General features: G+C 38.8%; 3 protein-coding genes across 10 annotated transcripts in view; 1 reads left to right on the forward strand and 2 right to left on the reverse strand.

The window, feature by feature from the left end:
• The window catches only part of LOC111269129 (long-chain fatty acid transport protein 4), a 66,181-nt gene extending 62,662 nt beyond the window's left edge, over positions 1-3,519 (reverse strand). The window contains exon 1 of one of the 3 annotated variants that reach the window (XM_022848512.2): positions 164-3,519. The gene's annotated coding sequence lies outside the window, so the exon portion shown is untranslated. Of the gene's footprint in view, positions 1-9 lie in introns of all 3 variants that reach the window. The other 2 variants (XM_022848511.2, XM_022848513.2) reach the window with 2 other exon arrangements.
• Positions 1-26,193, forward strand: part of LOC111269133 (uncharacterized) — a 164,801-nt gene that overhangs the window by 113,054 nt on the left and 25,554 nt on the right. The window lies entirely within an intron of this gene.
• On the reverse strand, positions 10,730-16,831 carry LOC111269131 (ribosome biogenesis protein WDR12 homolog). Of its 2 annotated transcripts, none has more exons than XM_022848518.2 (8): positions 16,714-16,831; positions 15,727-16,095; positions 14,475-14,652; positions 13,892-14,087; positions 13,331-13,527; positions 12,766-12,972; positions 11,295-11,467; positions 10,730-10,959 (listed from the first exon to the last, which is right to left on the reverse strand). In XM_022848518.2, exons 2-8 carry the CDS (start codon positions 15,982-15,984, stop codon positions 10,819-10,821), a joined length of 1,350 nt encoding a protein of 449 aa, XP_022704253.1. In that variant the 5' UTR covers positions 15,985-16,095; positions 16,714-16,831; the 3' UTR covers positions 10,730-10,818. The 2 variants fall into 2 exon arrangements, with proteins under 2 accessions (XP_022704253.1, XP_022704251.1); XM_022848516.2 differs by having other exon boundaries at positions 15,727-16,102.

Below are 26,193 nucleotides of genomic sequence, written 5' to 3' on the forward strand. Positions count from 1 at the left end.
GACACTCACGGGGCTCTCTGGAGTAATGATTGTATCCGGTGTCGTTGACCTTGTTGTTGTTGACTTTTTAGCTCGTGTTTTTTTGTTGGTTGTTTGTTATTGAGTATCGACAGTCGTCGTACTTGCACGATGCAAGGAGCGCTGTATACTGAAAGGTCCTTACCAATCGACCGTCGACTTCGGCGAACTATTGGACTCTTTAGAAGGGCAAGGAGGTGTGAACCAGGCGTCGGTGGGTAAGGTACCACAAACACACGGGTGGCAGAGATTAGGAGCAGAAGTGGTAAGGAAGGAAGGCCGCCGTCGTCAGCGACGAAGGAAAAGATTGCTACCGCAGTCGTAGTAACGGTCCATGGGGCAGGCACAGGGGCAAAGCTGCAGTAGTAACTGCAGCGATATTAGTAGTACCTTGGAAGTGGCAGCCCTGATAGTAACGGGGCAAGGGCAGTGGGGTGACCAACGTTCTTTAGGCTTTTATCGACGCTGCCGTTTTCGTGTGGATACTAATGTTGTTGCTGTTGCGGAAATGTGTAATGTTCTGCCCGGTTTGCTTCTTAATTTGACAGCTGTTAGTGCGTTGCAAACAGCCACTGCCAGAGTTCGCAAGTTCAAGATAGCGCGCACAGAGCTTTTTTACAACATATCGCACAACCGACGATGACTAAAAACGATCACACTCTACACATAGGAGAGGACGTATTTGTTCGCAGATTCTCACATATACCTGTTACGCTTACGCAGCTACACACACATAGAAGCCATACTTTTAAACACACAGTTTCTGTCGTCGTCGTTGTCGACAAATATAACCGATGTGCCGATGAATCTAGCGACGTGGGTGGTTGGTGCAGAAGCAGGCAAGCTTAGTTCAGTTCAAGGCGCACTGCGAACCTCAAAAACCTGCACACGAGTGCGGTGGCAGTCAGCCACGTGAAGGACAGTTCCTGACGTCAGCTGAATAGTAAGCTAGTTAGAGCGCGGCGAAGTGGGAGACAATGTTGTTGTAGCAGTGACAATAACAGTGGTTGTAGCTGCAGTCGCAGAAGCGAGTATTGCGAGGCTGTTTCAGCAGAAGCCACGTCTCCCAAAATCGCCGTACGCTTTTCAGCCGTGCACACGGACACACACAGACAAATTCAGCAGACACCGAAGCTTCTACAGCCACGCCACACTTCGGGCTCTGGTCGTTACTGTTGCCTTGCTTTCTTTTCTTTCGTAATTTTCTTTGCAAGGTCCTGTCACCAGCTACGAGATGTCGCTTGCAAAGAGAATCCTCTAATGGGAGAAGTGTACAATGGGGTCGGCGCGGCTCATGACCAGTTCACTATGCTATAATTATTATCATGGTGGCTGGACGTTGCCGTCGCCGTTGCTTGCCACCTTCCTACGTTAGCCAACTGTAGTGAAGCCAGCAGCCGAAAGCGGAGAGGAGGAAAGGAAGAAAGATGAATATACTAACGAAGGTGAGGCGACGTAACTGGCTGCTTAAGTGTGTGCGGACGTTGAGAGGCGGAACTAACCAGCGGCGATAGAAGCAACGCCAACAGCACCAGCAGACAGGCGCGAGTCAGATCCATCCACGCGAATTCACACAGGAACGTATTGGTGTGCTTCTTTTTTTGGCCACAGACTACAGCGTGTTATGGTAATACGCTAGCGATGCTGAACCGGGATCTGCTACTGTGATGTGCTCTGCGTTTTTGCTTCTAAATCGAGAATCCAGCACAGTTACTTGTAGATCGGCTGCAGACGATCCACTGAGCCCCAGCAGAAAACCCTGCAGATGTGGCGAAACCTGCTGGTGCCCCAGCTACTCAACAAGCGATAGCTGTGGCGGTTGTGACCAGTCGCTGAAACGCATCAAGGGGGAACGAAGCCACTTTTTGAGCCGTTTAGCCCCTGAGACTTCAGTCGGTGTGGCGAGAGCGCAATGGACGGACAAACGGGTGGCAGGCAAAGACGGGCCGCGTTTTTCTTCAGTCCTGTTTTCTTGAAATTACTTGTTGAATGCAGGAGCAGCGATCACTGAATAAATAGGAAAGAAGGACACCGAGCTATCGCGCAATTAGCAGGATCACTTCGCTGCATGAAAAGCACATACACACTTACGCTGTTCAGCTTACTTTATACGACCACACTTACAATAGACTGAGCAAACTACGGGCTAACTTTAATTATTAATACGCCAGGCCAAGAGGGTGATAGCAGTTAGTTTAAATAGTTAACAGCTTCAAGTGAAAGAATGGTCAGCTTCGATACGGTTCTATATGACAGTCAGTTGCTTCATCAAATACCAAACAGAAGCAATATATTAGGGAATGTAAACGTAAATTCTATTGTCATGGTGGTAAAATCTTACCGTTGCTGGTAGCTATAGTTGACGTTGCTAGTATCAGCTACCAGAGATGATTCTACTAAACAGCGCAATGGTTTAACGATTGCCCAAAAGGTAATTATACAAGTTAAGCGCCAACAAAGCCGTTACGCTTAGTATGTAGACATCCGGCGCGTCAGAGAGAAGTGGCCACATAGCAGCTGGCCAAAATCAAATCAGACTCCACAACGATGATTTGCATGTGCGTAAATGTATTCTCAAAAAGATGCCACCTGCGGCATCAGCCATAGGAAAGGTAGCTTCCTGGTGTATAGTATTTTTTCCACTTAGAAGGTCATTCCGTTATTCGGCCATGCGATCGGTTGATCACCGACCGCTCTCTCTGTTGCGTTCTCTCTCTATTTGATCCGTGCCCCGATGGAACGAGGTTTGTATTTTGGTCGACAGCTCGGCAGCCCACTCAGTGTTGACACGGGAAGCAGACGTTTTTTGCCCGCTCGTTATAGCCTTCTCTAGAACGATCCGGGAATAGCGCAAGCACGCTCCGTGGCGCCATCTAGCAGGGCCTCACCGTATTGTCGTGCAAGCAGCAGAATATTAGAAATATACAGAGTACATACGACTCCTTTATTATTACACGACTGTTAATAACATAACAAATCAGGTCAAATAGGTGACGCCTTGGAGCAAAATGGATATTACTAGAGCGTTGGTGCTAGCTGACGGTGACGTTAATCAGTCGCTGTTATATCTGCCACACACCTTTCGTGATTTATGTAATCTAATAACGGTTTACTAATCTCGTCCACTGGCTACCAAAAGATGAAATTCACTTTTTTTTTGTTAATAAATACATTTCATAAGGTCATTATATTGAAACTGAGAGTGAGGGCTGTGGTTTTTAAATTAATAATTTAATTGAGAATTTGCTTATTTTAATTTAAATTAAGCACAACAAAAATGCTATAAACAGTAGCTGGACCTAAAAACAAAATTGTCATCCGCAAGATAGCCATATTCACTTACATCTGTATTATTAGTCTTTAACATCAATTTCAATATGTCTGGCATCGGGGTTGGAAATGGCTGTGAAGAAAATACTCCCGATCACTGTTACCATTGACAGTGACAAAAAGTGATGTTGATGCCAAAATTCAAGCGATACAGGAATAATAAAAAGAACCGGTCTTCGGTATACAGTTTAGTAGCAGTTTTAGTCGTATTACTGACATCAGATGGAGATAATCATGGGAAATGAATGATTTAGATTTTTCAACCTTCAGATAAACATAACGAACTTGAGAAGTAACGGACCGCCATTAATACGATCAATATGATTTAAATTAAATTCTACACAATTTGAAATTTCTAGTGAAAATTTAAACTTTGTGGATATTCGGACGTACGTAATCGCTGCGCAATGACTGATAATGCCCATCAAATCATTTTTCCATGCTTGTTCAAGTTCGCCGTAAACATATATATATGAGGTATCCATGCTTTTAAGGTAATTACAAAAACGTGATGCTGAAAAGCTCACAAATAATGAATAGCCTAACCAACCGGAGCCAGTTAAGGGCTTAAATCGCTCTTAGCATGATTTAATTGCACCACGATGCAGCGCAGCTCAGTCTTCACTAAAAGTTACAATCATGAAACTTCCGAGCTAGACTTCCGTTGCTAGACTGAAACAGGCTTCCACAATGTTTTCCACGAACCTTACAGTACGCATATATTATATATAAGAGAGCAGAGCCTGTTATAATTCGCTCCGTTCTAGGCAATAGCAGTTTGATGTAATGGCTAGACCTACACAAGGCTCGAAGCATTTATTTTCACTAGAAAAACTCGATTATACTGACGATTCGATTGACCATTCGATTAATTTCCATTTCTTATTTAGCACTCATTTACTTATTTTCAATGTCTTTTAATAATGCCGACGTATTTGTAAAACCATTGTACCTGAAGCTAACGTTATACATTTATATTGATGGGATGTACGCAGGGAAACTGACGTGTGAGGCCGTTGAACAATCTGTGGAGCAACTTGCCGGATAAGTTAGTTAATAATAATAGAGAATGACCTTTTAACTAATATATCGTACTCCCTTGAGAAATAAAAGAATAAACTACTTGCATTTGCATTGATAAAGGCGCATAAAAAAAGTAATAAGCTTCCTTTCATATTTGACTGTATTGAGGATTCTTTTCATTGTACTCCCGTCTACCTCATTCAAACCCTTGTCTATAATTTGTAAAGGAAAATTGCCGGTTCAACATAATTCTAAGAGCTGCGCAGTTCTGTGAAAATAAAGTTTATCCGTTTTACACTTACTCTAGGAGTGCCAAATAATAAACTCGCCTATGTACTTGTATCCACTATCACGTTTCGTTTTGGGCAAAAAAAAAGATTGTGACAGTTCCTAAGGTTCTTACAAAGCCATGCAGTGAAAGAACTATCTACGAGAACAGCCCTGTATCCCTACAGGGAATCATGTAACGTATTGGCTTCAGCTGAAAATTAGAACTAATCTAAAGTTTCATTGCCGTTTTTGGTTTGGAACAAATTAAGTTATAGGGGACAAATTTTTCTGTTACTGCGAAGCGTCGAGATTTTGATGACCTACAACATTTAATGAAATATAACGATTCAGTGCTTGTAATGCTTAATTAAGTGCTGCGGGTAACATATATATACGTATATGTTACCCACAGACCTAAAATGTCATGCTCCCTATTTATGTTTAGACTAGCTGTGTGAAGCGGATATGGTGATGAACTGCAAAGTTGATTTCTAATAATGATCTACGTTTATGTTTCATTCGAACATAAATGATTTTCTATGGTTTCAGGAAATCTGTTGTCGAAGCTCTAGATTAAACCGTGATTATATCGACTAAACGCAAACTCCGAGACAAAATACCATCCTGTTGCACATATAATTTAAATTCATTAAAGTAGATACAAACACCGCCGCTCAAGTTTTATTGGCTGGGCGGTGATTCACTATTTTTTTTACTCATTGCTATGTTTACTGTTCCTTTGCTACGCTTCGATCGCCAGAGAAGGTTTTTCTCACATTACTTATTATACCTTTGCATAAAAGAGGGCTTTATGTTTAAGATAAATTGAAGTCGTTCTCTGCTAACATGACACAAACAAGTTCTCATTTGTATGACCAAAAATAAATCAACATTTTTTTTAGTTGAGTAGTTTTTTTTATATATATAAATATAGTCATTTAGATTTCTAGGTCATGGTGAATTCAATGTTCAGGCTATCTTTTGAGTATTCAGGACAAACTATATTATTTTATTATTTCAGACGACCTAGTCTAGATATTCGGCCTGCGACTATCTAGTATTGTGGGTACAAAGGCCAAGTCCGTTTCACATGTTTAGATAAGGTTCTAACTCTACTTTCACTAAACAGTACGAGCAGCGTCAAGCCACTGTTGTCTTCTGCTGCAGTGTGATTGTTGCTTCATGAAAAGGGTGCATTAGGCAAAGTGCGAAAGCAAGGTCAACACTTAGAAGTTTATACGTAAGAGCATATAATACTTAATAACGTTTAATAAGTTTCCATTGTGTGCTGCTCTCTGAAAGAATTTAAGAATACGATCTATGAAAAGCGTTTGCCAACCCTCGAGAGTACATTTCAAGTGGGCTTATCTATACATGAGGTTGCTAAATATTTGTCTTTTGCATGTGCTAAAAGTGTCATACCTGTCTGTCGTGATTATCCAATATAACCAATATAAGCCACGAGGATTGCAGCCTTGATTTAGGAACAAAACCGCACATTAGTCGTTTTCGAGATACTTCCTTCTTAATCTGTAAATAACATTTCAATAACTCTGCTATGTAGCTGTATATTCAATAAAGCGTTGCTTAAATGTTCCATGTTAAGCTGCCGGCAAGCCGAAACGTTTAAACACGCAGAAGGGTCAAAACTGCGAAAAAGTATAGGAGGCGCAGAACGTTTTAAAAAGTCATTGGAGTCTATCTGAACGAGCCAATGAATAATTGATATTTTTCTTTCCGCAAGGGCCATTAAGTTCTGCATAAAAAATCTATTTGAGATCCTTTGATAAACGTTGAAACCATTCAAAACTCTCAAAGATCTTTAATAAAGATCTTCCGGTCGCTTCCATGGAAATGTTATTCAGATTTTGAATGTGAAATTATGTGTGATCACCATATGAAAACTGGCACTAACACGACCCGTCAACATAGAGGGCAAAAAGGAAGTTCCTGATATTGGTGAGGGTTTGTCTAGCACTGAAAGCTTGTTTAAGAATTAATCTTCGCTCAAACTACGAAAAAACAAGGCAGAGTTGGCCATGGCAAGTTTTTGGTTCGATTCGGGAAAGAACAGGCTTTTCTCTCCTACGAAGAGTAACGTATGGACATATGCCTGTTACAACAGACAACCTGCCAAGGTTTTGTCCAATTTGAGCAGCCCATCTTGTATACTAGCTAACCCATAGAGATAGCCAAAACGACCCAGGTTTGAGACGATAGGATTTTATAAATACTATAATTTCAGATTATCTTGGCATCTTTTTAGCGTTTAGATTTATAGCACCAGTACCTTTTGATATCCAACGGTGTATGCTTCTAGTATTATTGTGAGTTTAATTGAAAACACCTTGGGTCTTGATAGACATTTGTCCAAGATGTTTACTCGCACTGTCGATGACAAATGCTACACGATTAATGTAACTGAATTAAGAAAAAACAAATTTATATACAGCCTAAAATAATTCGTGATCAATCCTTAATTGTCTAGTCTGTCAGGTTATAAGGTCGAATACCTGTATTACTTTTCCAACAACTTTTACGTGCTTAAAATTTTATCTCAGCTGAAGCTTGCGCATACTGTCCACAGTTCGGTAGTAAGCTGTAAGATGTCTAGGACCTAAATAGGGAGTTCAAGTAAATACTTCCGTGGAAAAAGATAAAACAGAGTGATTTGAGAGCCGATAATAGACGTGCTCCCAGACATAGCTTGCAGATTTGCGTGACCTGGTTGTCACTTTCAGTAATAGTCGATTTTAAATCCGAAATGTGAGTGTTTCAAACGGTTTGACTTTGAAATAAACTGTACTTTAAAGTAAATAATATAAGAAAAACCTTCTAGCCCTAGTTTATTAATAATGCTTTAATTATGTTTTCCTTTTTTCGCCCTGAAGTTTTCTCCGCTTCTTCAGAGAACAAAGCATGTTGCCTGGAACAATTTACTGACTTGACTGGACCTTAAGAAAGCATATTATTGCAATGGAGTATTTTGTATTATACAGCATAGCTATTGTGTGCAGCGCTAAAGAAAAATGGTACATGGTTTTTTTTTTAGACACTCGAAATATTGCCAATAAACTGACAGTTTGTTTTCAGATGAAACAACCATCATAGAAACTATTCGAGGAAAATTATACAATCATATAACATAGCTGCTAATAAAACTGTTCCATATTTTAACCAAGCAACGGACAAACAATGGTCTTTACCTTGCTACCGTTTTTACAATATCAAATGTTAAGTCGTTTTGGTTCACTCAGTCCAATCGGGGATGTTAGACAGCCGCCATAGCTGTAAACTAGGCAAACTGGCAAACCATAAGCAAAATTGACCCTCTTAGTTTTATGTAATGCCTCAGTAGCAATAACAATAATAGCAAGCTGATAAAAGCCATATAGGTAGGATTGAAAAATCCTGCTGCAGCTAACCGGCAAATCTTTTAATCTATGACATATGTAGTGATGACCCTGACGTTATAAACAACAACAACGCCAATGACAACTGCACTAACTTATAAAAGTGGTATAAAACAAATCTACAGTTATGTCATGTTAACTATTGTGTGCCTAAATGTTGCACTGTCGTTATGCTGCGAGTAGCGATAGTGATGCGACTTACGTATTCTTCAACGTAATATTATAGGGCACTGGCGCTCAAAAAGTAGCATGCAAGTAAGGCGATGGAACAATTCACCCTGCTCTGCCATTCATGTCACGGCCATAGTCATTGTGTTCCGATAAACACTGAGTGAAAGAAAATATTAACGCTTACGACAGAACTACAGTCTCAAGAAATAAAACCAGCAGACGCTAACACATACACAGTGGTGCTTGCACATTAAAGTATCGGTAACCAGCGTGTGTTGGCTGGCTAAGAACAACGATGGTTTAAAAGGTTCATGTATGAAGAAAAAAGTTCTAATGCGATATTGAGTAGGCAAGCGAAGCGTGCTGTAAAATCGGTAGAATCGACTTGTTTTGGTGGTCGCAATGGTGATAATGACAGCATTCTGAATTTCATTTTCTACACGTCTCTTAGTTTCTAAAGTTTAAATGTGTTATTCTCCGCGAACCACAGAAATCCGTTTCAGGCAGCCTTTCTGAAGCTATTATGCTATGCTAACTTCTTGGCTGGTACGGGTGGCTGCTTACAATTTCGTAATGCCGCATATATATACACGTTATAGTCTAGAATATAAAGATGTAGTTCTTGGACTCCGATTACCAGTCTTATTTCTGTAAATATTTCATCATCAGTATTTCTACAGAATGTTAGGTGGTATTGGTATTACTAACATTTATTGAATTGTTCCTGACTAAAACTACAAAAAAAAAGGTACGTTTACTCTGTCACTGCAAATCATAGTACCAATATAATCATGATACCAAAATTAACCTCTTCCGCCAGATTTGTAAAACGCACTTAGTAGTTAAAATAAGATTTTAAGAAGTAAGGCCTCAGGTAAACCTTTGTTGCTTCCTGCTAATAGATATTTAGATCATACGATGTGTTTCGAAATAAAAAGAAAAATAAAAGCCAGCAAGTTTTACCTCGAAGAATGTTAAACATTGCTCTAGGTATTAAATTGCTTCTGAAATTTTAATTCTTAAAAGCATTTTTAACACAGTTCTCTTAAAACACTCTTTTCATTTGCAAAAGAAGTAATTATCTAATATTGTATTAACAAAGCAGAAGGAATGCGTAAATAAACAGGAAATTATTTTCAGAAGCGTCGAACTTTCATAGATCTTGACAGCGTTGTGTCGCTTTAAGAATATTTATTTAGTAATCGTATTTAATATTTTGTATTTGGCAATGTCACATATGACACAGACCAATGTAGTATAATTACCAATGAAGCCATCGCTTAATTCTAGAGAAAGTAAAATTTATGAAACTATATGAAGTCCACTGTTTAGTTTATCTTATGCTACTTAGAATCGCAGTGGCGGTTACTTTTCTAGCTTTCATATTTCTAAAACTTAAAAATAACGTCCACTGAATTGGGCCCGCTTATATATTTGTCTTTCTATTGTTATTTGTAATGTTATGAAAATTGTATCAAAGGTGACAGCTTTATATCTTATCTATAAGAAACTACTCTTCAAATTATTTCCTCTAACAATATACAAAGTTTGTTATGGACTCACTTAATTACTTACTTTACTAATTTAATAACTTAAATACTAAAGCAAGCAATAAGTTACGACATATATTAGTGCACACGGAACGTCCTTTTTACAATTCCTTCTTGGACTCTGAAGTTAGAAATAAGAGAGGAACAGCAACTTTTTTATTACAGCTTGCTTACACGTGTGCAACCCATAGACGTGGCTAAAGCTTCATACAGCCAAATAAACCTAGCCATAATCTATACAGAAAAACCCTGCACATCGGGTCGTACACGAGAAAATCGAGATTCACTATGTCCTCAATGTCACTATAAAATGCCATGTTTCTATGGGATATCACATTTAAATCTTAGTATTATAGAAAGCTACTTCAGCAGAGTCTGGTTACATTACGTTGTACAGAGTGCTATCGGGGCCTATTGGGGACGTCAGACTAGCACCCCCATCCTATTAGTCACGCAATTACCGCAGTTGTGGTTGATTGCCTTTTGGATGCGCCCAGGTCTTTGCAAGACAGAATTTCTGCATAAACCTCAAGATAATCGCTGTACATTTTATCGCTCTCTTTAGCCTGCAGCGAAGAAGTACAGTAAATATTGCATACATCGTTATCTAATCTCAGTTTCTTCTTTCGGATTGGTTTCTATCCACAATTCACATTACTCATTAATGGCACAAAAGTGGATAATATAGCTCAACGAATGCTCTGTTCCTCATTTCCAGATGTTTTGCCTAACATCCGCAAGCATGCCAACAATATGATTTGAATGTATATGTCGATAACATTTGATATTATCCATTACGGCTTAAAAATAGATTAAGGTTAAGTTAAGATAAGGATGTAATTGCTTAGGATTTCATTTACTACCATGATCCTTTAAACAAAAGACCAAATATGCGGAATAAAGCACTAGGAATAAAGTTTGCCATTAGGAGGAAAATCATTAAAAAGACTCGAAGAAATTATACAGCATTTATTTTAATGACTTGATAAAAGATACCTACTATAAAGTTCTAGCACGTGGTTTCTATGAAAAATGAATATGATTTAGCTTTTCAGTTGTTCCTTATGTACTTGAAGTTGGCTCCCGGCTTTGCTACAAGGGGCCTCATGTTTAAACAATTTCAGTTGATTATCCGCTCCACCGCTTACCATGTATTCAGGTATGCTCCAGTCGCAGCAGAGGATCTAAAATATATACAATGAGTGTTTTTAGCAATGCTCGTACGTTATGAAGTGTATACACTTGGCCAAGTCTTTTGCACTCGTCTATAATGCAATGTGCGATAACAATGTGAATGAAGAGATATAAGTGAGAAACAGCACAAATTAACTTTTTGGGCGATGCAGGCGTATTATTACATACCGTTTGACGTTCTCTTGTTATCTCTCTTTAGCTAAAACGATCATCACAAGCTTGGTCTATCGAATTTGCTACTCATCAAAAAAAAAAGATGAAGTTGCTTGTCATTAATGAAACTGTGTAGATCATCGAGCATTTCGAACGATTTCATTCGACTTACCCTGTCTTCATGACCCTGCATATCATACAGAGGCGTCTTCGTCGAGCGGGTATCCCAGAGCTTTACAAGAGTATCATATGAAGATGATATGAATTGCGTGGCTTGTGCTGGACTCCAGCAAACGGCAGTAACCCAACCGCTATGAGATGTGAAGTTTGCCTTTACCACGGAACCTAAAGAAAAGCAAAATAGTTTTGTGCCTTAAAAACTACATACGTATATCGGCGATTAGCACTGTTTAATAACGGTTAGTCTCCGTCGAGCATCGAAAAGCCAAGGAAGCTTTCATGGAACATTAGATTTTAGAATATAGTACTTTCTAAGCGCGAATAAACGGGACGTTTTTTAATATATGGCGAAAACGAAGCGATGTCACAGATGTCATACGCAAACTTTGCCTTGTTGAATTTCTCATGGAGGGAACTTAGTCTAAATAAAAGCGTTCCGACGTCATTCGTCTATAAGTAGGATTGAAGAATTTTTTGGTGGGACGAAAGGCATCATCGATAGATGTGTTTATTTATTTTACTTATTTAGTGCAATATTCATTTAATCTGATCTGGCTTCACCTTCGGGATCTAAGCCATGTACCTGCCCGCCTCAAAGCCAAGCTATTCATTTTTTTTCAGCCCCCCGTAATAGCGACAACGCGCGAATCGATGTCGAACTCCGTTAAACGCTCATTAAATCACCTACATGATAATTCAACGAATCAAAATCTGGAGCGAAAGTGAGAAATAATGCTTCGCGAACAAGTCAACTATTCAGTCCTGCACTAACTTGCTTATATCAGCAGGTCCACCACTGAAACGTGAATGATTTATTACATAGTTTGACACAGCCTCCACCCACAGTCTCACCACAAGCCTGAAGAACGTGAAACTAAATTTTTCTTCTTCGGTAATGCCTTCTGTAAAAAGATATGGCGGCATGATTTCTTCATCTTACTCAAAATAGCGATGGTTCTTACAGATGATTTTTACACTCATGGAAAATATTTTTCATCGGCGAGATATTGAAGGCGATCTGAGCAACGCCATTTCAACAGAGTTTTACGAAAACCCAAGAACAAAGTTTTAGCATAGGTGTTTCAAAGAGATTTTGCCTGATTTTATAATATAAAACTCCTACTCGACCTTAGTCGAGCAATCGTAGTCCCTATCACGTGATGCTTAGCCCTCTAGAAATACAGCAAAATATTACGCGCCATCGAAAATGCACCTTTGCACCTTTTTGTGTAGTTCTCCGGTCCTTAGAATGGCTGGTCATGAACCTTCCATTATGCTATATAGAAATTTTTCACCATTTTTATAGCTATCGCACAGCCAGCTATTATCCAATAAATATCATTTTTGGCTAGTCATAAGAGTTTTTGGTGGAGGTTCATCCAGATTAAATATCGTCGCAGTTAGTTCGCTCATTGTAACGACAGTTCATAGCATTATAACCATATTCGTAAGCGCAAACCTACCTTGTTTGGAGCGTGGATCCCATAATCGAATATGTCGGTCTGCATGCGCTGTCACAATCGATTGGTTAAGTGGTGAATAGCAGAGATCAAGGAAGGCCTTCGATCCAAGCAGGTTGTTGCTAAATCCCCCAATTTCGATATCCCATACCTTGAGCGTGCAATCCATTGAGCACGTCAACATTTCCGATGAGTTCATAAACTTCACAGCTAAACGTACAAAATGAACAACCAGTACGATACGGTTTTACTTTATATTCAGCTTACGTAAATAAATAATCCTTTTTCCGTCACGAATATTATTTTATCCCAACATTGCGAAAACTAAAAATGGTAACCAAAGTAGAAGCTTGTAAATGCCTAACCACGTCATTTTTTAATTACTACTATAGCTATTATTATACTGAAAACAAGTACAGACAATTATAAACTTCGTATTTTAAATTCGTTTCGTTCAAGGTTTGATGTAATATTAGCTATAGACCTATACGCTGCCTGGGGAAACCCTTGTACCTTGCTTTCAAAATAAGTTCAAATAGTCTACGTTATAAAGATTCTTAAACTAAACCTGTGACGGCCTCCGTATGACTGGCGAGCGACACAAGAGGGGTTCTTGTGAAGCGTCGTACAGTAGGATGATCCACTTCGAAGCGACTCCTTTTCACATCTCCTTCGGTGGCTTCTTCTTTCTTAACGTCTAATTGTGTCTCCTCTGTTGAGGTCGACCACAATTTCACAACGTTGTCGAAGCCTGATGTGGCAAATCTACGATAATTTAAAAAAAGGCAGAGCCTGATACAGTTATACATGTCAAGGAATAGTATGTCACAATAAATGTCCAAAAGGACCTGTTAAAGAGGAGTATGTATATTGCAATGATTAATAAGAACTCCTTTTATGAATCTACGTTTAAAGATATGTTCAAATCATATGTTTAATATTATTGTAGTATGGATACAACGTAAAGCCCTAGCCCTTATTGTAATCTTTTATTCTCTTTTTGTGTATCGCAATGCTGACGCGCGTTACAAATAACGTTCAAAGAAAAAGATCTAACGCGATGAATTCATTTAGAAATCCTCAATTAAAAGGCCAGTATCTAAAATTGACAATATTTATTAATACGCACCTATTGCTGGGTACATCCACATCAACGCAATCGACACTTCTTTCATGACCTTTACATGTGACCATTGCATTGATACTATTACGCTCAACATTCCAGCTCCAAAGTACCGCCGTCTCATCGTGGGAGGTTGAAATAAAACGGGCATTTTTCCCATCGTATTCAACCCAACGAACGCTTTTCACGGGTGATTCATGGCCTATACATGAAATAATCATAACAGCCTTAGAAAATTAGCGAATCACCAAAAAATATGTTTTCATTATATATAAATATATAATATTGCACCTTTAGATGAAAGGGCGTCGATATTATATTCATATTATTGTTATTATTTTAGATTTGCAACAACCGGCATTGTTAGAAGAAAAATATGCCAATGCTTATGCAGAGAGCAATAAGCGCATAAAACAGTAAAGGGCGTATTTAAAATGGAAATTCCTTGTCAGCACCAACATAATTATTTTGAACTGCATGTACAAATGCTTAACGAAGTATTATTATTTCATAAGAATAATAAAACGAGAAAGGACTAAGCTCTAGACGACTTTGTTTCTCACATTCACAGATTCACAGTAACATATACCTGCCAAGGTGGTAAGCTTTTTCCCTGCGGTGGTCCAGATAGTGACGGAACAATCATAACTACCGGTGAGGATGAGATCCCGAGACCCTATACGAGCACAATGTACAGCCGATACCCAATCATCGTGTGTCAAGCTGTCTAGCACCTCCGGAATTGGGCACTTCACTGAGTACTCAATCTAAAGTATACAGATACAGATGGTAACAGATGGTGTGTACAGGGATACGGATACCGAACAGACATGCAAAAGGGGAATTTGTTGTCGGAGAATAGCATAAAAACAGGAGTTCATCGCAGCTAGCATTGATATGACAATTCACCGCATGAACAATTCTTAATGTCTATACATATTTATATATTATGTGGGTCTAAAAATGGTTTGTGTAAATGCATTGTTTTGATCTAATCTTCTTTAGGGTTGATAGTTATGAGTCGTATAATTTTTTTTAAGAGCCAGATTTTTCTCTCATAAGAGTAAACTGGGTAAATGTAATCCGTCGAGATTTATCTCAAAAGGTCACACAAATTAATTAGGTTTTATATCTTTATAGAGCAGATAAATCTAAACTTATCTTGTTTGTGCCAAATGTTTCTGAAAATTTTTATCTAAAGTGGTTTAGTTTTTGTAGTTCTACAAAACGCGATTTTTTTTGCCATTAAATAACTTCAATTGGCAGTGGGAAAACGAGTAGGTGTGCATCTAATCTGGAATTTAAGCGGAGTCTCCTGTTTTTATCAACAATGCAAGTCAATAAATTCGCTTAGAGAGACTGGAGGCTCATACTGGAAATTTTTAAATCAATACCAGTTAGATTTCGAAGTAGTTGGAGCCGCACACTGAAGCAGCGAATAAACGGCGATGGAATTGTGGAGTAAAGGGAAAATAGAATGAGTCAATTGCAGCAGAAGGGTGATGGATGTAGTGCAGCAGGGTCGCAAACGTAGCTTCGTATATTTACCTACCTAGGCTGTCGTTTAGATTAAGCTGGATTTAACACAAGCTGAATCAGTCAACAATAGTAGTGGTGAACACGAAAACTGTAAACGCATTCTAATGCTCGGGCTCTTTAGTAGAGTTATATTTATTTTACGTCAGGCTGCGCTTGACAGCAACAAATCAGAGAACATAGCTAAAGTAAGGGGCAAACTACGCTTAAGCAAAGCTCGCAAATTATTTTACTATTAGGATAAGAATGGCACACTAAATGCACAATACGCCGTATCTTTCTTAGGTTTTGTTTGTATGTCTTACCTCAATTTCATTTTCGACAATGAGCCCATGTTCTTCTAGATGCTCCTCTACAGAACCTAAAAGGATGTTATCCTGAATGAAAAATTCAAACTCAACTACGTCATCATTTTCACGATGAAGCAACTTATTGATAATCGCGGAAAGGTGTTCCGAATTGAAGCGTCTCTCGAGAGCGATAGCAATCAACGGAACGGCGTAGTCTGGATCCCTGGTGACAAATTTACCCTGCACTGACGCTTCGGCGCCCTCCCCCGACATTTTTTAATTTTATAACGAAATGACGACCGATGAAACTGTGATGGCGTAACGATGATATAGATGTTCTTAGATTTCTAACACGACGTTAAAATGGGTCTTTCTTTCAGTGGCCTGCAAACTTACCATAAGAAGTTGGCATAATTAGCTATTTTTCACCGCAAAAAATAAACATTGTAATAAGTAAAAGTTTCCGTACTCCATACATTGTGAAAATATGATTTTGTCTTCACTAATTGAAATGGTTATATTTTGAAATAAGCACTTATTAAATTTATCTTGGTTTCAAAAATGGAACATGGCTTACGATTTTAACCTGTAAGCTTTTAATTGATTTTTCAGCCATGAAATATGTTTCAGGACCATAGGACGGGGTTCCATGGTACTTGAACAACATTCTCGATCTGTTAAACTAGTATTTTCCAACGAGAACCACATAAAACACGACTGCAATAGATGCTCGTAAATGTTGCACGTGTGCCCGTTTTATAGTAAAGCATTTTATACTGGTTTATTAAACGCGGACAGTCAGCTTGAAAATTAGTTTCATTACTATCATAGAAAATGAGACTTTTTCAGTGGTACGTTGATTACAATATGAAGGCAACACAGCGTGTTCCTATCCAGCGTGTTCCAAATACTACATGAACTGTTAATAAAGTATAAACGATATTAAATAAAACTATCACTAAAACTCAATGCCAAGTATATAGTAACAATGCTTGTGCTCACTTCGGTATATTGCAGAGTCCAATGTTTTTACACGAACACCACACGACGTTAGCCACTCCGGTTAATATATCCAGCGGCAATGGCGGAGATTTCGAACCGCATGTGGCCGCTACCCGTGAGCTTATTTGTCAATAATGTTGTGGATGATTTTTGCTTGCTTTACCGCAACCAGTGCGAACGACACATACAAGAGGAGAAAAATGGACCTCTTATGGGTACTACCCGACAAATAATCTTAGTCACCATATTAATACCGTTGTTTTTGTTCTTATCCTAAGAGGCCTGCCAATTACTAAATGTTAGCTTCAAGCATTTAATTAATTCGGCAAAGAGCTCAGTTCATCGGTATGTGTTTTGCTTCATCGAGTATATGTATAACATATTCAATTCAGTAGAATACGCACTTTATTAATGATATTTGTAAAGTAAAAGTAGGTTAGTTTCCTGCAGCCGTCTCTAAAACACTTAGTAGTTGCAATTTAAATATATAAATACATTTAAGGAAGTTACTTATCTATTATTACTTTCAATTATCATAATTAGTTATCTGAAACCCGGCCCGATTTGTGGGGCAAATTTTGTCCGAGCGTTGAGTTTTCTCCTGGTTATTGTAAATGCGGCTTTAGAGATCATCAATTGCCACTGAATCATACCGGTGGCAGTTAGCAACCGTTTCTGTGAATCATCAGTTCGTTGTGATACTCATGGCATTGTTTATTAATAGGTTGATGAGCAAGCAATTAGGCCGGTTACACTTATGGCGTGGCCCTATTTTTCCTTTAACAATTTTCTTACCATTATAAGGTATAGAGTTGGCTCTGCATGTTGCGTATATAATGGGCCTGGAAGAAACATACTCCCGCCGACGGATATCCTTAGCTCACTGAATTCCTAATAGCCTACCTACAATGTAATAAATAAGGCTTGATTGGTCGCCAACTCTGAGTACTATGAGGAATAGTGGTTACAACTTATATATGTCTGACACCTTGTACTCTCAACGAGATGACTGACGCTGTATCTGGCGCAAAAATTAATACTACTAATGCTACTAATACCAACTAATACTACTAATGGAAACAATAGGTTCACTGCGATTATCGCCGCATCTATTCATCGATAAATACAACGATTGCATGACAGCCTAAGTGACGATATGCTATATTAGACAACCTCAGTAGGTTTCACATTAAGCAAGATGACGATAATGATTTTACCTAGTATACATTTCATATACTATACAACACGATGATTATGAAAATTTTTATCAGTTATAGCTTTACTGCTGATTTTTGCAATGTGTGAAAAAAGGGCTTCTTTTTTGATTACGCTATAGCCTTATTCTAGTACCTTTATAATGGTCCCAGAATACGGAATAGCGTTTTAAATACTATGGCAACTGCGACAGCATGTTTAGACCCTTTAAAAAATTTTATTATCAATTATACCGGTACATCCTGAAGACGAAAAACGAAGGCATAGTGAGGCTTTAATAAGGAAACTTCCTTCAACTAACATTTTCGTTCTCCAATCTGCCTGACATCTTAAGTGACCTTAAGTGACCCAGGCCAACAACACTAAAACACCATCATGGCCAAAAATATATTCATAAGGCCCAACAATGCGTGCGAGCCCAGCACTTACCTGCCTTGTGTCTGACGGCTAAAAATGTGAATATTTGGTCAAATCCAAATTAAGCTAGGAGTTACTCCAAATAAGGATTATGGAGCACGAGGTCGTTCTCAACATTTAAGCTCTTGAATGATCACGTGGAGTTCAAATCACCGAAAGTTAATGCTATAGCTCCTAAGAAATAAGTTGCGATTACCGCGCTTCTAACACGTTCTACACTACCCTTCAATTTAAGGATACAAGGCTCCTTGGAAGCCCGTCAACTGCTCCTCGAATTAGAAACTAAACCTTATTTCTCGTTTGAAATTATCAGAGAATGTCTTACACTTTTCATAAGCAGTAGAACCGTTGGAGTCTGTTCGCTAGGTGATTTTAGGACCTTTTCATTACTTATCGGCATACAGAAAAACCTAGCTTAAAAGAGTCAGAACCATTTTATAAACCCGGGCTGAAAACACCTAAGGCAAAGTCATCTTAGGAAAACTGGAGCCGCGTCCTAGCTGTATGGCTCTGCCTATAATACATATGATTAAATTGTCCTTGAAATAATGTCCTGATTAAACAGCAGTCCAATCTTTACACAGAAACGCAAATTTAGTGTTAATGGGTACTGACGCTGATAGGTAGGATCAGGTCTATTTGTTTCTGAAATTCTTTCTGTATGAAGAGCATTTGTCGCATGAGGTCAAATAAGTTAAGACTGTCCGGCTGGCAACACATGGGGAGTTCATATACGCGGCCACGGTCAGGTGTTTCCTCTCGTAAAAGCCTCATTTCATGTTAAGTCTGACATGGCTGCCTTATCTTATACGAGCATAAAAGGCGCATTTTTTTCCAATCTTATAGCTGGCATAACCCAAGCAGTTAAACTACGCTCTTAATTACACGCAGTTGAACTATAAGCACCGGGCTAAGGTATTTATTTAGGCTGGCCCCGACTCCGAATATATCCTTTGCCGCTCGACATACACGACTGTGCATAACGGCGTAATCATCAAATATATCAATCGCCTAAGGTACCCATTTCTAACAGTAGGTCTGTTCAGCCAAGGGGAACCCTTTACTACTGCAAAAAGTCAAACAAAGATTATTTTTAAAGGATCTATTTTTACTGTTCCATTTTTGTGATCGCATTTGATTTGTAATGGCTTTTTGATCCTTAACCTACCCTCGACATAAAGTGCCTACCTGCCAATTTAATATGTAGTAAACGTATGCATAGTTATGCAATGTTATATTACTAACTGTACGTTGTTCTCGATATTTGACAAAATATCCCGGGCAATATTTGGTTTGAATAGTCGCACTTCTATCTACAAGCTCAGCTAGGTTAAGCGGTTCTGTGAAATCGCCTGTTGTTCATTGGTGAAAAAGGCGCCGTGTTAAGGATCGTACAGCAATAGTGGAACTACACCAGTGTTTTTCTATGTATGTAGCTCTCTTAATTATCACCTTAAGTACCATATGCTCAACATTCTGATAAAGAAATACCAGTGTCGTTACAAAACATGGCTTTTTAATAGAATATATTGTACAGCCGGAGCCTACTTGTCTCACCGGGCACAAATCCTGAATACTCTGCTGAGGTTTGCTGACAATAATGTACAAGATACTACAATTAGCTCAGCAGGTCCAAAAAACTTTTTATTATGATTTACGCTATAAAATAGTCACATAACATTGTCCTTTTCGTTCGAAACTTCTTCCATTAAGCATTTGCAACTTATTCCATAGCGACGTAAGCTATTGTAGGAACTCGCGAAATAACGCGTATGTTTTCCGGTGAGTTTTACCGGGCTTCTTTCATTTTCGATTGCCGACAACGTAACAGACTGGTCGCGAAGGTCATCCTAAGGAATTCGGTACCCAATGATTACATCAGGTCCTACGTTCCGCTTGCACGTTCCAAACTCGTGTCCGTAGGTTCCATTACAAAAACGAACTATTTGCTCTTATGGAAGAATCGCTTCTCCATCCGGGCTTTAGGAAAATGTTCTGCTTCTAACTCTACTTATATACCCACTACTTATCCGTTACCTGTAACGGTATGGTTTTACGTCTCTTGTACAGGTGTGGCCTTTTTTTACAAATGACCTTTGACAAAATAAAGATAAACAGTAACCTCAAATAATAAGAGCCCCGGAAAAAGAAACATATTTATACTTGTTAATTAAAAACTTCACCCTAACCGATGCACTGGTCGTCCGAAAACGTTTTCAACTTTTTGTGTTTTTTAGCTTCCAATTGGTATTGCTATCTGAAAACTAACCTTGGGGCGTAGTAAGTCATGTTTGAGCAATTGGCGCTGTCATAAGAAGTAGATAAGGAAACAAATCGGCTTGCAATAGGCCACATATGTGACCACGAACAGATAAAAATATTTTACGTACACTTTGTAAACACTCTGGTCCTATTTTCTTGTCGAACTAACCCGTAGCTATGGAAGCCATAAGTATATTAGACCCACTGTACATACAATATCTTTATCCAGTTAGCAATGTTATACAACGATGATGGGAACATTACGGCGAGTATACACAAGTTGTGTTGATAACAGAAACAGTTTTGGATTCCATTTTAGGCTGTTCAACGTCGTTAGACGTATTTGAGGAGCATATTTATTAAATATGTTAATATAACATGTACATACAATTTTTCTCTTCAACGTACCCCAAGTTCGAGAACCTCCAAATATGTGTCACACAAAAGGAAAGTTTCTCGAATCAGGTAGACCGTACACTTATAAAATAAAGAACGTGCTTCGGAAAAGAATGACTGACTGTGCCATGCACAATGCTCCGTTATAACTCGAACAAATTTTATATTACTTCTTCATAAGCAGCTGAATTCAAAAGAAAAAAATACTCGAATAAGTTGCTCGCATGTACTAATAGGAGCACATTTTATTTGCTTAACGTAACTTCCACGTATTTCATGCCTTTTTTACTCAGGGCCTTAACCACCCGGAATTATTTCAGCAAGTAGTAGATAGCTCTAGTTGTAGATCTTCTGCGTTGTCGTATGGGAAACTTTCTTGCGTCTCTCTTTTCAACGCGAGCACTGGACAATGCGTGATTTTTGTTTATATTCCAAATACTGATCTCCGCCCTCCATCATAATGAGGCAACAGTTTTGGACAACAAAGGACTGGTGTAGACATGTTTGCTACGACCAACTGTCTGCTAAATCTGTCTTTAATAGCGACGAGGTAAAAGACAACAGAAACTGCTTGAATATCAGATCGGTATACGTAGGATAGCATTATATAGTGGCATCTAACTTTTGCGTAACTTAACGGTAACGGGTTATAACCGTTAGTGATACCGATTTAATACGATACGGAGCTTAGTCTATAGAAAAGATCGTAACAAAGCTATATGCTTTGTTTTATACGTTAGTGCTAATTCATGCATGGTCTGATTGCAAAACGTCGTAAAGGAGCGGGGAAAACACTATTTTACGTTCGTTTGTGTATAGCTCAGATTTTCTATTTCTATGCAAGATATATGACCCTTAGTGTATGCTCTTTGTGCACAGAAAGCATTTCCTCTTTAACTCTCTCTTTATATATATATATATATATATATATAGAAAACATAAGATAAAATTAGATTGCAGATGAACTTAACGCTTCATAATCGAAATAAAGCTTGATTCGTAAACAGCAACCGCGCTTTCTTCAGTACTTAAAAAATAAATTTTGAAGTTTTAGGTCCAAAGCTGCCGCTAGGCATTAGCTAGCTTCGTTAGCATTAAACGAAGACTTTGTGCGCCCTTAGTGGTAAATTTAGGGCGAAAGCTGTAATGTGGTCTTCAGGTAAAAGGTTAGAATATTCTGCACGGCGGCACGTGCCTCGTTTCATGTCATAAATCACCGACAAGGTTAACAATAATTGACCGCTAATATGATCTTCTAGGGTACTACACTTGGTATTGGAATCGAAATCATAATTATACCTAACATTGTGTTATAATTATTAATAAATTCAAAGGTAATGAATTAAATTTGTCTCACCAGTTCCGATCTGAAATATTCGATTTGGTTGACTCATATGCCGGGTCCTCGTTCGCCGACAGATGTTTTGTTTACCCTCTCCATTTCCCATCTGGCCATTGTTACACAAGGCAAACTTCTTTCTGTCACTGCCCATTGAGGAACACGTCGAATGCTCGGCAGCCGAAAATATGTCACTTTTTTATATGGCATCCTGAGATTTGGCAGAATAGCCGCGACCTATTCCCCGTTTTCAATGGGGTCTTTTTAAATTGCGATTGACATCACCCTGCCGCTTCAGAACGACAACAGCGCCATGCTATTCTACCTGTGCAGACCGAATTCACTTCAAACGAACCACGTAGTGGTTCGTTTGAAGTGAATACGCGCCACGATTGTCTTCATAATGGCACGACAATATAATACTGTTGGTATTATTATTATTCATATGCAGATTTCGTATTCCTGACACACATTATTTTACAACATTATACATTCGCGCTTATACAACGCCTTTGCAAAGGCTGGTATAATTTCGAATGTTCTGTACAAGTCTGTGGCAATTCTTTATTCTTCGAAGAATTGGCTTTCACGATCACCTGAGACTCCTTTGAATATCGTCCTCCTTTGCCACGATCCTTTCGAGAGTAAAGCAAAACGCACAGGATAACTGGATGCAATTTATTATAAGCATCACACTGGGATCTAACCCTTTACCACAAAAATTCAACATTTGCCAGGCCCTGTCATATGCAGGTGTTTATAAAAAATGGCAATAGCATATCGTTAAATTTATAAGTCGCAGGTGGCGCAAACGCAAGAAATGGCAACCATTTATCCTAATATTCGTTGTACGTGTATGTTTACCCGGACTACGCATGAATGGTACACGCACAACTCCAAAAAACTCAGCTCAAATACTTTACTCTTTTCCTTAGATAAATGGTTACATACGGATTAGTATGTCCGAGTTCAATACAGTTAATATAGGTAATAGAGGTAATATATTAAAATTTGATACTGCGACCAGCGCAGTGCATGCGCTGTTTGATGGAGTTTGAAATAAGAAATCAGAGAACGTCCACTGGGAATCGAATCCAGAACGATATAATTCAGTCTAATGTTAGTAAACTAATTTCATATGCCAACCCTGGACCATTCTGTGAAAGCAATAATGACGAATTTAAGCAAGATCTTCTGCCTTCGTTGTTACCACTGACATTTTTACCTAATCACTGTAACGTTACCTTAAGGCAATAACACCGCTCTAACTACGTTACTTAAAAATTTTTCCGTCCGTTCGATGAGTTCTTAACGAACCCAGGGTAGCCCGGTATAAAGCTGTCAAAAATACGCAGCCCCAGTTCACGAGGTTGACGAAGATGAAGATAGTGAATTGAGACTCTGACCAACGCTGTATTGAACGCTGACCAAATTACAATTTAAGCTTCTACCCTGATTTCGGTAGCCTGCTCGAAATGGAATTATTGCAAAATGTCTTGAAATTGTATATTTTTTTCAATACACATCACGGTATCTACTAACAGATTTTTGTACGAGTAAAAAGGCGCACCTCTTCGAATCATTTGGAAATTGTAGCTTAATTTTCGACACTCGTCATATTTGTCGCGGGAGGACTGCGTCTGTTGCTCCACTTAATTGATACGAATTGTACGTGAATAAGCTTTCCCATAGTGGTTTAACCAATGCACGCAGGCGTTCCGAAGCCCGCGTTGGTTACAGTCATTTTCTGCGCCTTCTGTTGCTTTAATCTAGTCAAACATACAAACACACAATTGAGTTTTTAGTCTCGGATATCACCGTATATGTACGTATGTATCTCGCACTAGTTGCTTTGGCAGTGTGGGAACGTCATAAAGATTTGTCCGCTGCTCATAAGCCAATCCTACTTGTAAAGGTAGGTGATGGGTTGTCTATTCGCTTGTCCGCACGTGAGCTTCAGTATAGTTTTCACCAAAAAACCGAGTTTGGACGAGTCTGGCAATATTTGTGCTTCAGATACGGAGGAAATTGCACGCCGCCCATGTTTCCCATGGTACCATCTGTAATTTAATCTGACAAATCTCTTAAATTCGTTTTACAAACTCAAGACGCCTATATTCCACACCACGCAAATCTGTGTTCTGTATATTTAATCCGATATTAGGATATTGTGTTGTTAAGCTATACATATGCAGCCTTTGGCCTATGCTTGTGGCACAGTACTTCGATAAGGGGCATTGCCATACATATTGAGCGACGCGGATGTAGGGTCGCTAAAATTTCACAATTACGCTCGGATAGAATTTAAGTGATCACACCATAGCGACAGTAAGTTAATTCTAAAACGTCCTTTGGGCTCAAAATAGCGATATTAACTTCTACAATAAGCACGGCTGCTAATCAATATAATAGAAACCTATGTAAGAATGTAAATTAATCTAACCCACTTAAAACTTGGATAATTTTTGACGACTATGAATTCTCAAAGCGTATCTTCATTATAAGTGTAGCCCTACGACTTGAGTCGACTTGAATATGTCATAGGTGGGAAGGTGACGCAAAATTTGCGTTGCCCGAATATAAGAAAACTGTAATCACACTGCGCTCATGATTGTTAATTTAAAAACAGTTTCCAAGGCCGGTAGATTGCGATGTGACCTACTCTATACAATAGCTAAATGCCGATATTTTGAAAAAGTGAAATTTGTTTTTAACGAAACAGATCGGATATAAAATTAGGGACAATTTCGTTGTTTGCAAAAAGTTTGGTGTGCGCCAATCGCTTATGCGTACAAGAGCTAGGGGAAGGAACTTTCTGTCCATCTGTGTTGTTTATAGTGAATGTTTATATCCGGCATTATAGTTTCCATTTGTGTTTATCCTCAGGGATACGTACATCTTGAAAACACGTGGGGGCAATTTGAGCCTAGGCAAACTTCGTTTCGTGCTGAGAACCAGCTGTCTGAGATAAAGCCTAACGGGCTTAACTAGCCGATGTGAAACCCGAAAAACGTTTTTCATATCAGGAATTAATTATTCAATAGATATAAATTACATCCCGATCAACCAAAGCACGCTCATGTAAGCCCTTAGCAGTAGTCTTATCTTCTACGATACATAAACGTGTTCCTTTCTGATGCAGCAGTTCAGACGAACTAGGTCTCACTAATAAGGCAAAAGGATTTTGGTTTCTGTGGGTTCCAAAGGACGTCTATGATTACATTATAAAATACATCGCTTAAAGTTCCTCTGGCCGATAGTACAATACGATACATGGCTGTATAACCCTACAATTGAATGGAAATTAAATTCATTTCCGATCAATATAACGATAAAATACGTACTTATATATGTCGGCGCACTGGGTGAAACGCCAGACGTGAGGCATCATTTGTAAGCGAAGTAATTAGATGCCGTGTGTGTATGTCGAAAACTGAAAGGAGCAAAGACGTCCTAGCGTAGCATAGAAGACATGGCAGGACACACTCTGTGGTGGACGAAGGCCAAAATCTATAACCTTCCTTCCGACTGAAATGTTTTTCAGTCCTTTGACACGTGTTTAAAGGGCGTACGTTGCTTGATTAGATCTGTGCTGTCTCCTGGGGGTGTTTGAATACATGTAAATAAGTAGAAAATGCTTTCGGTAAGTCGGCAAATAATTTGGGCAACCTATGAGCTCCGTTGCTCAAGCACTCTATTTACATGTTTGAATTGTTCGAAGTTCATGGTACTGTTTATATTTTAGCTAAGTTCTCTTGCGATTGAAGTGTTCCTCTATGTGAAAATGGATGAGGAGTGTCTGGCAGCGTTTGTTGAAACAGGTCTCAGATCTTGAAAGCTAAAGATCTGGA

The sequence above is a fragment of the Varroa jacobsoni genome, unplaced genomic scaffold (genome assembly GCF_002532875.2).
Source record: "Varroa jacobsoni isolate VJ856 unplaced genomic scaffold, vjacob_1.0 scaffold_1356, whole genome shotgun sequence".
NCBI lineage: Eukaryota > Metazoa > Arthropoda > Arachnida > Mesostigmata > Varroidae > Varroa > Varroa jacobsoni.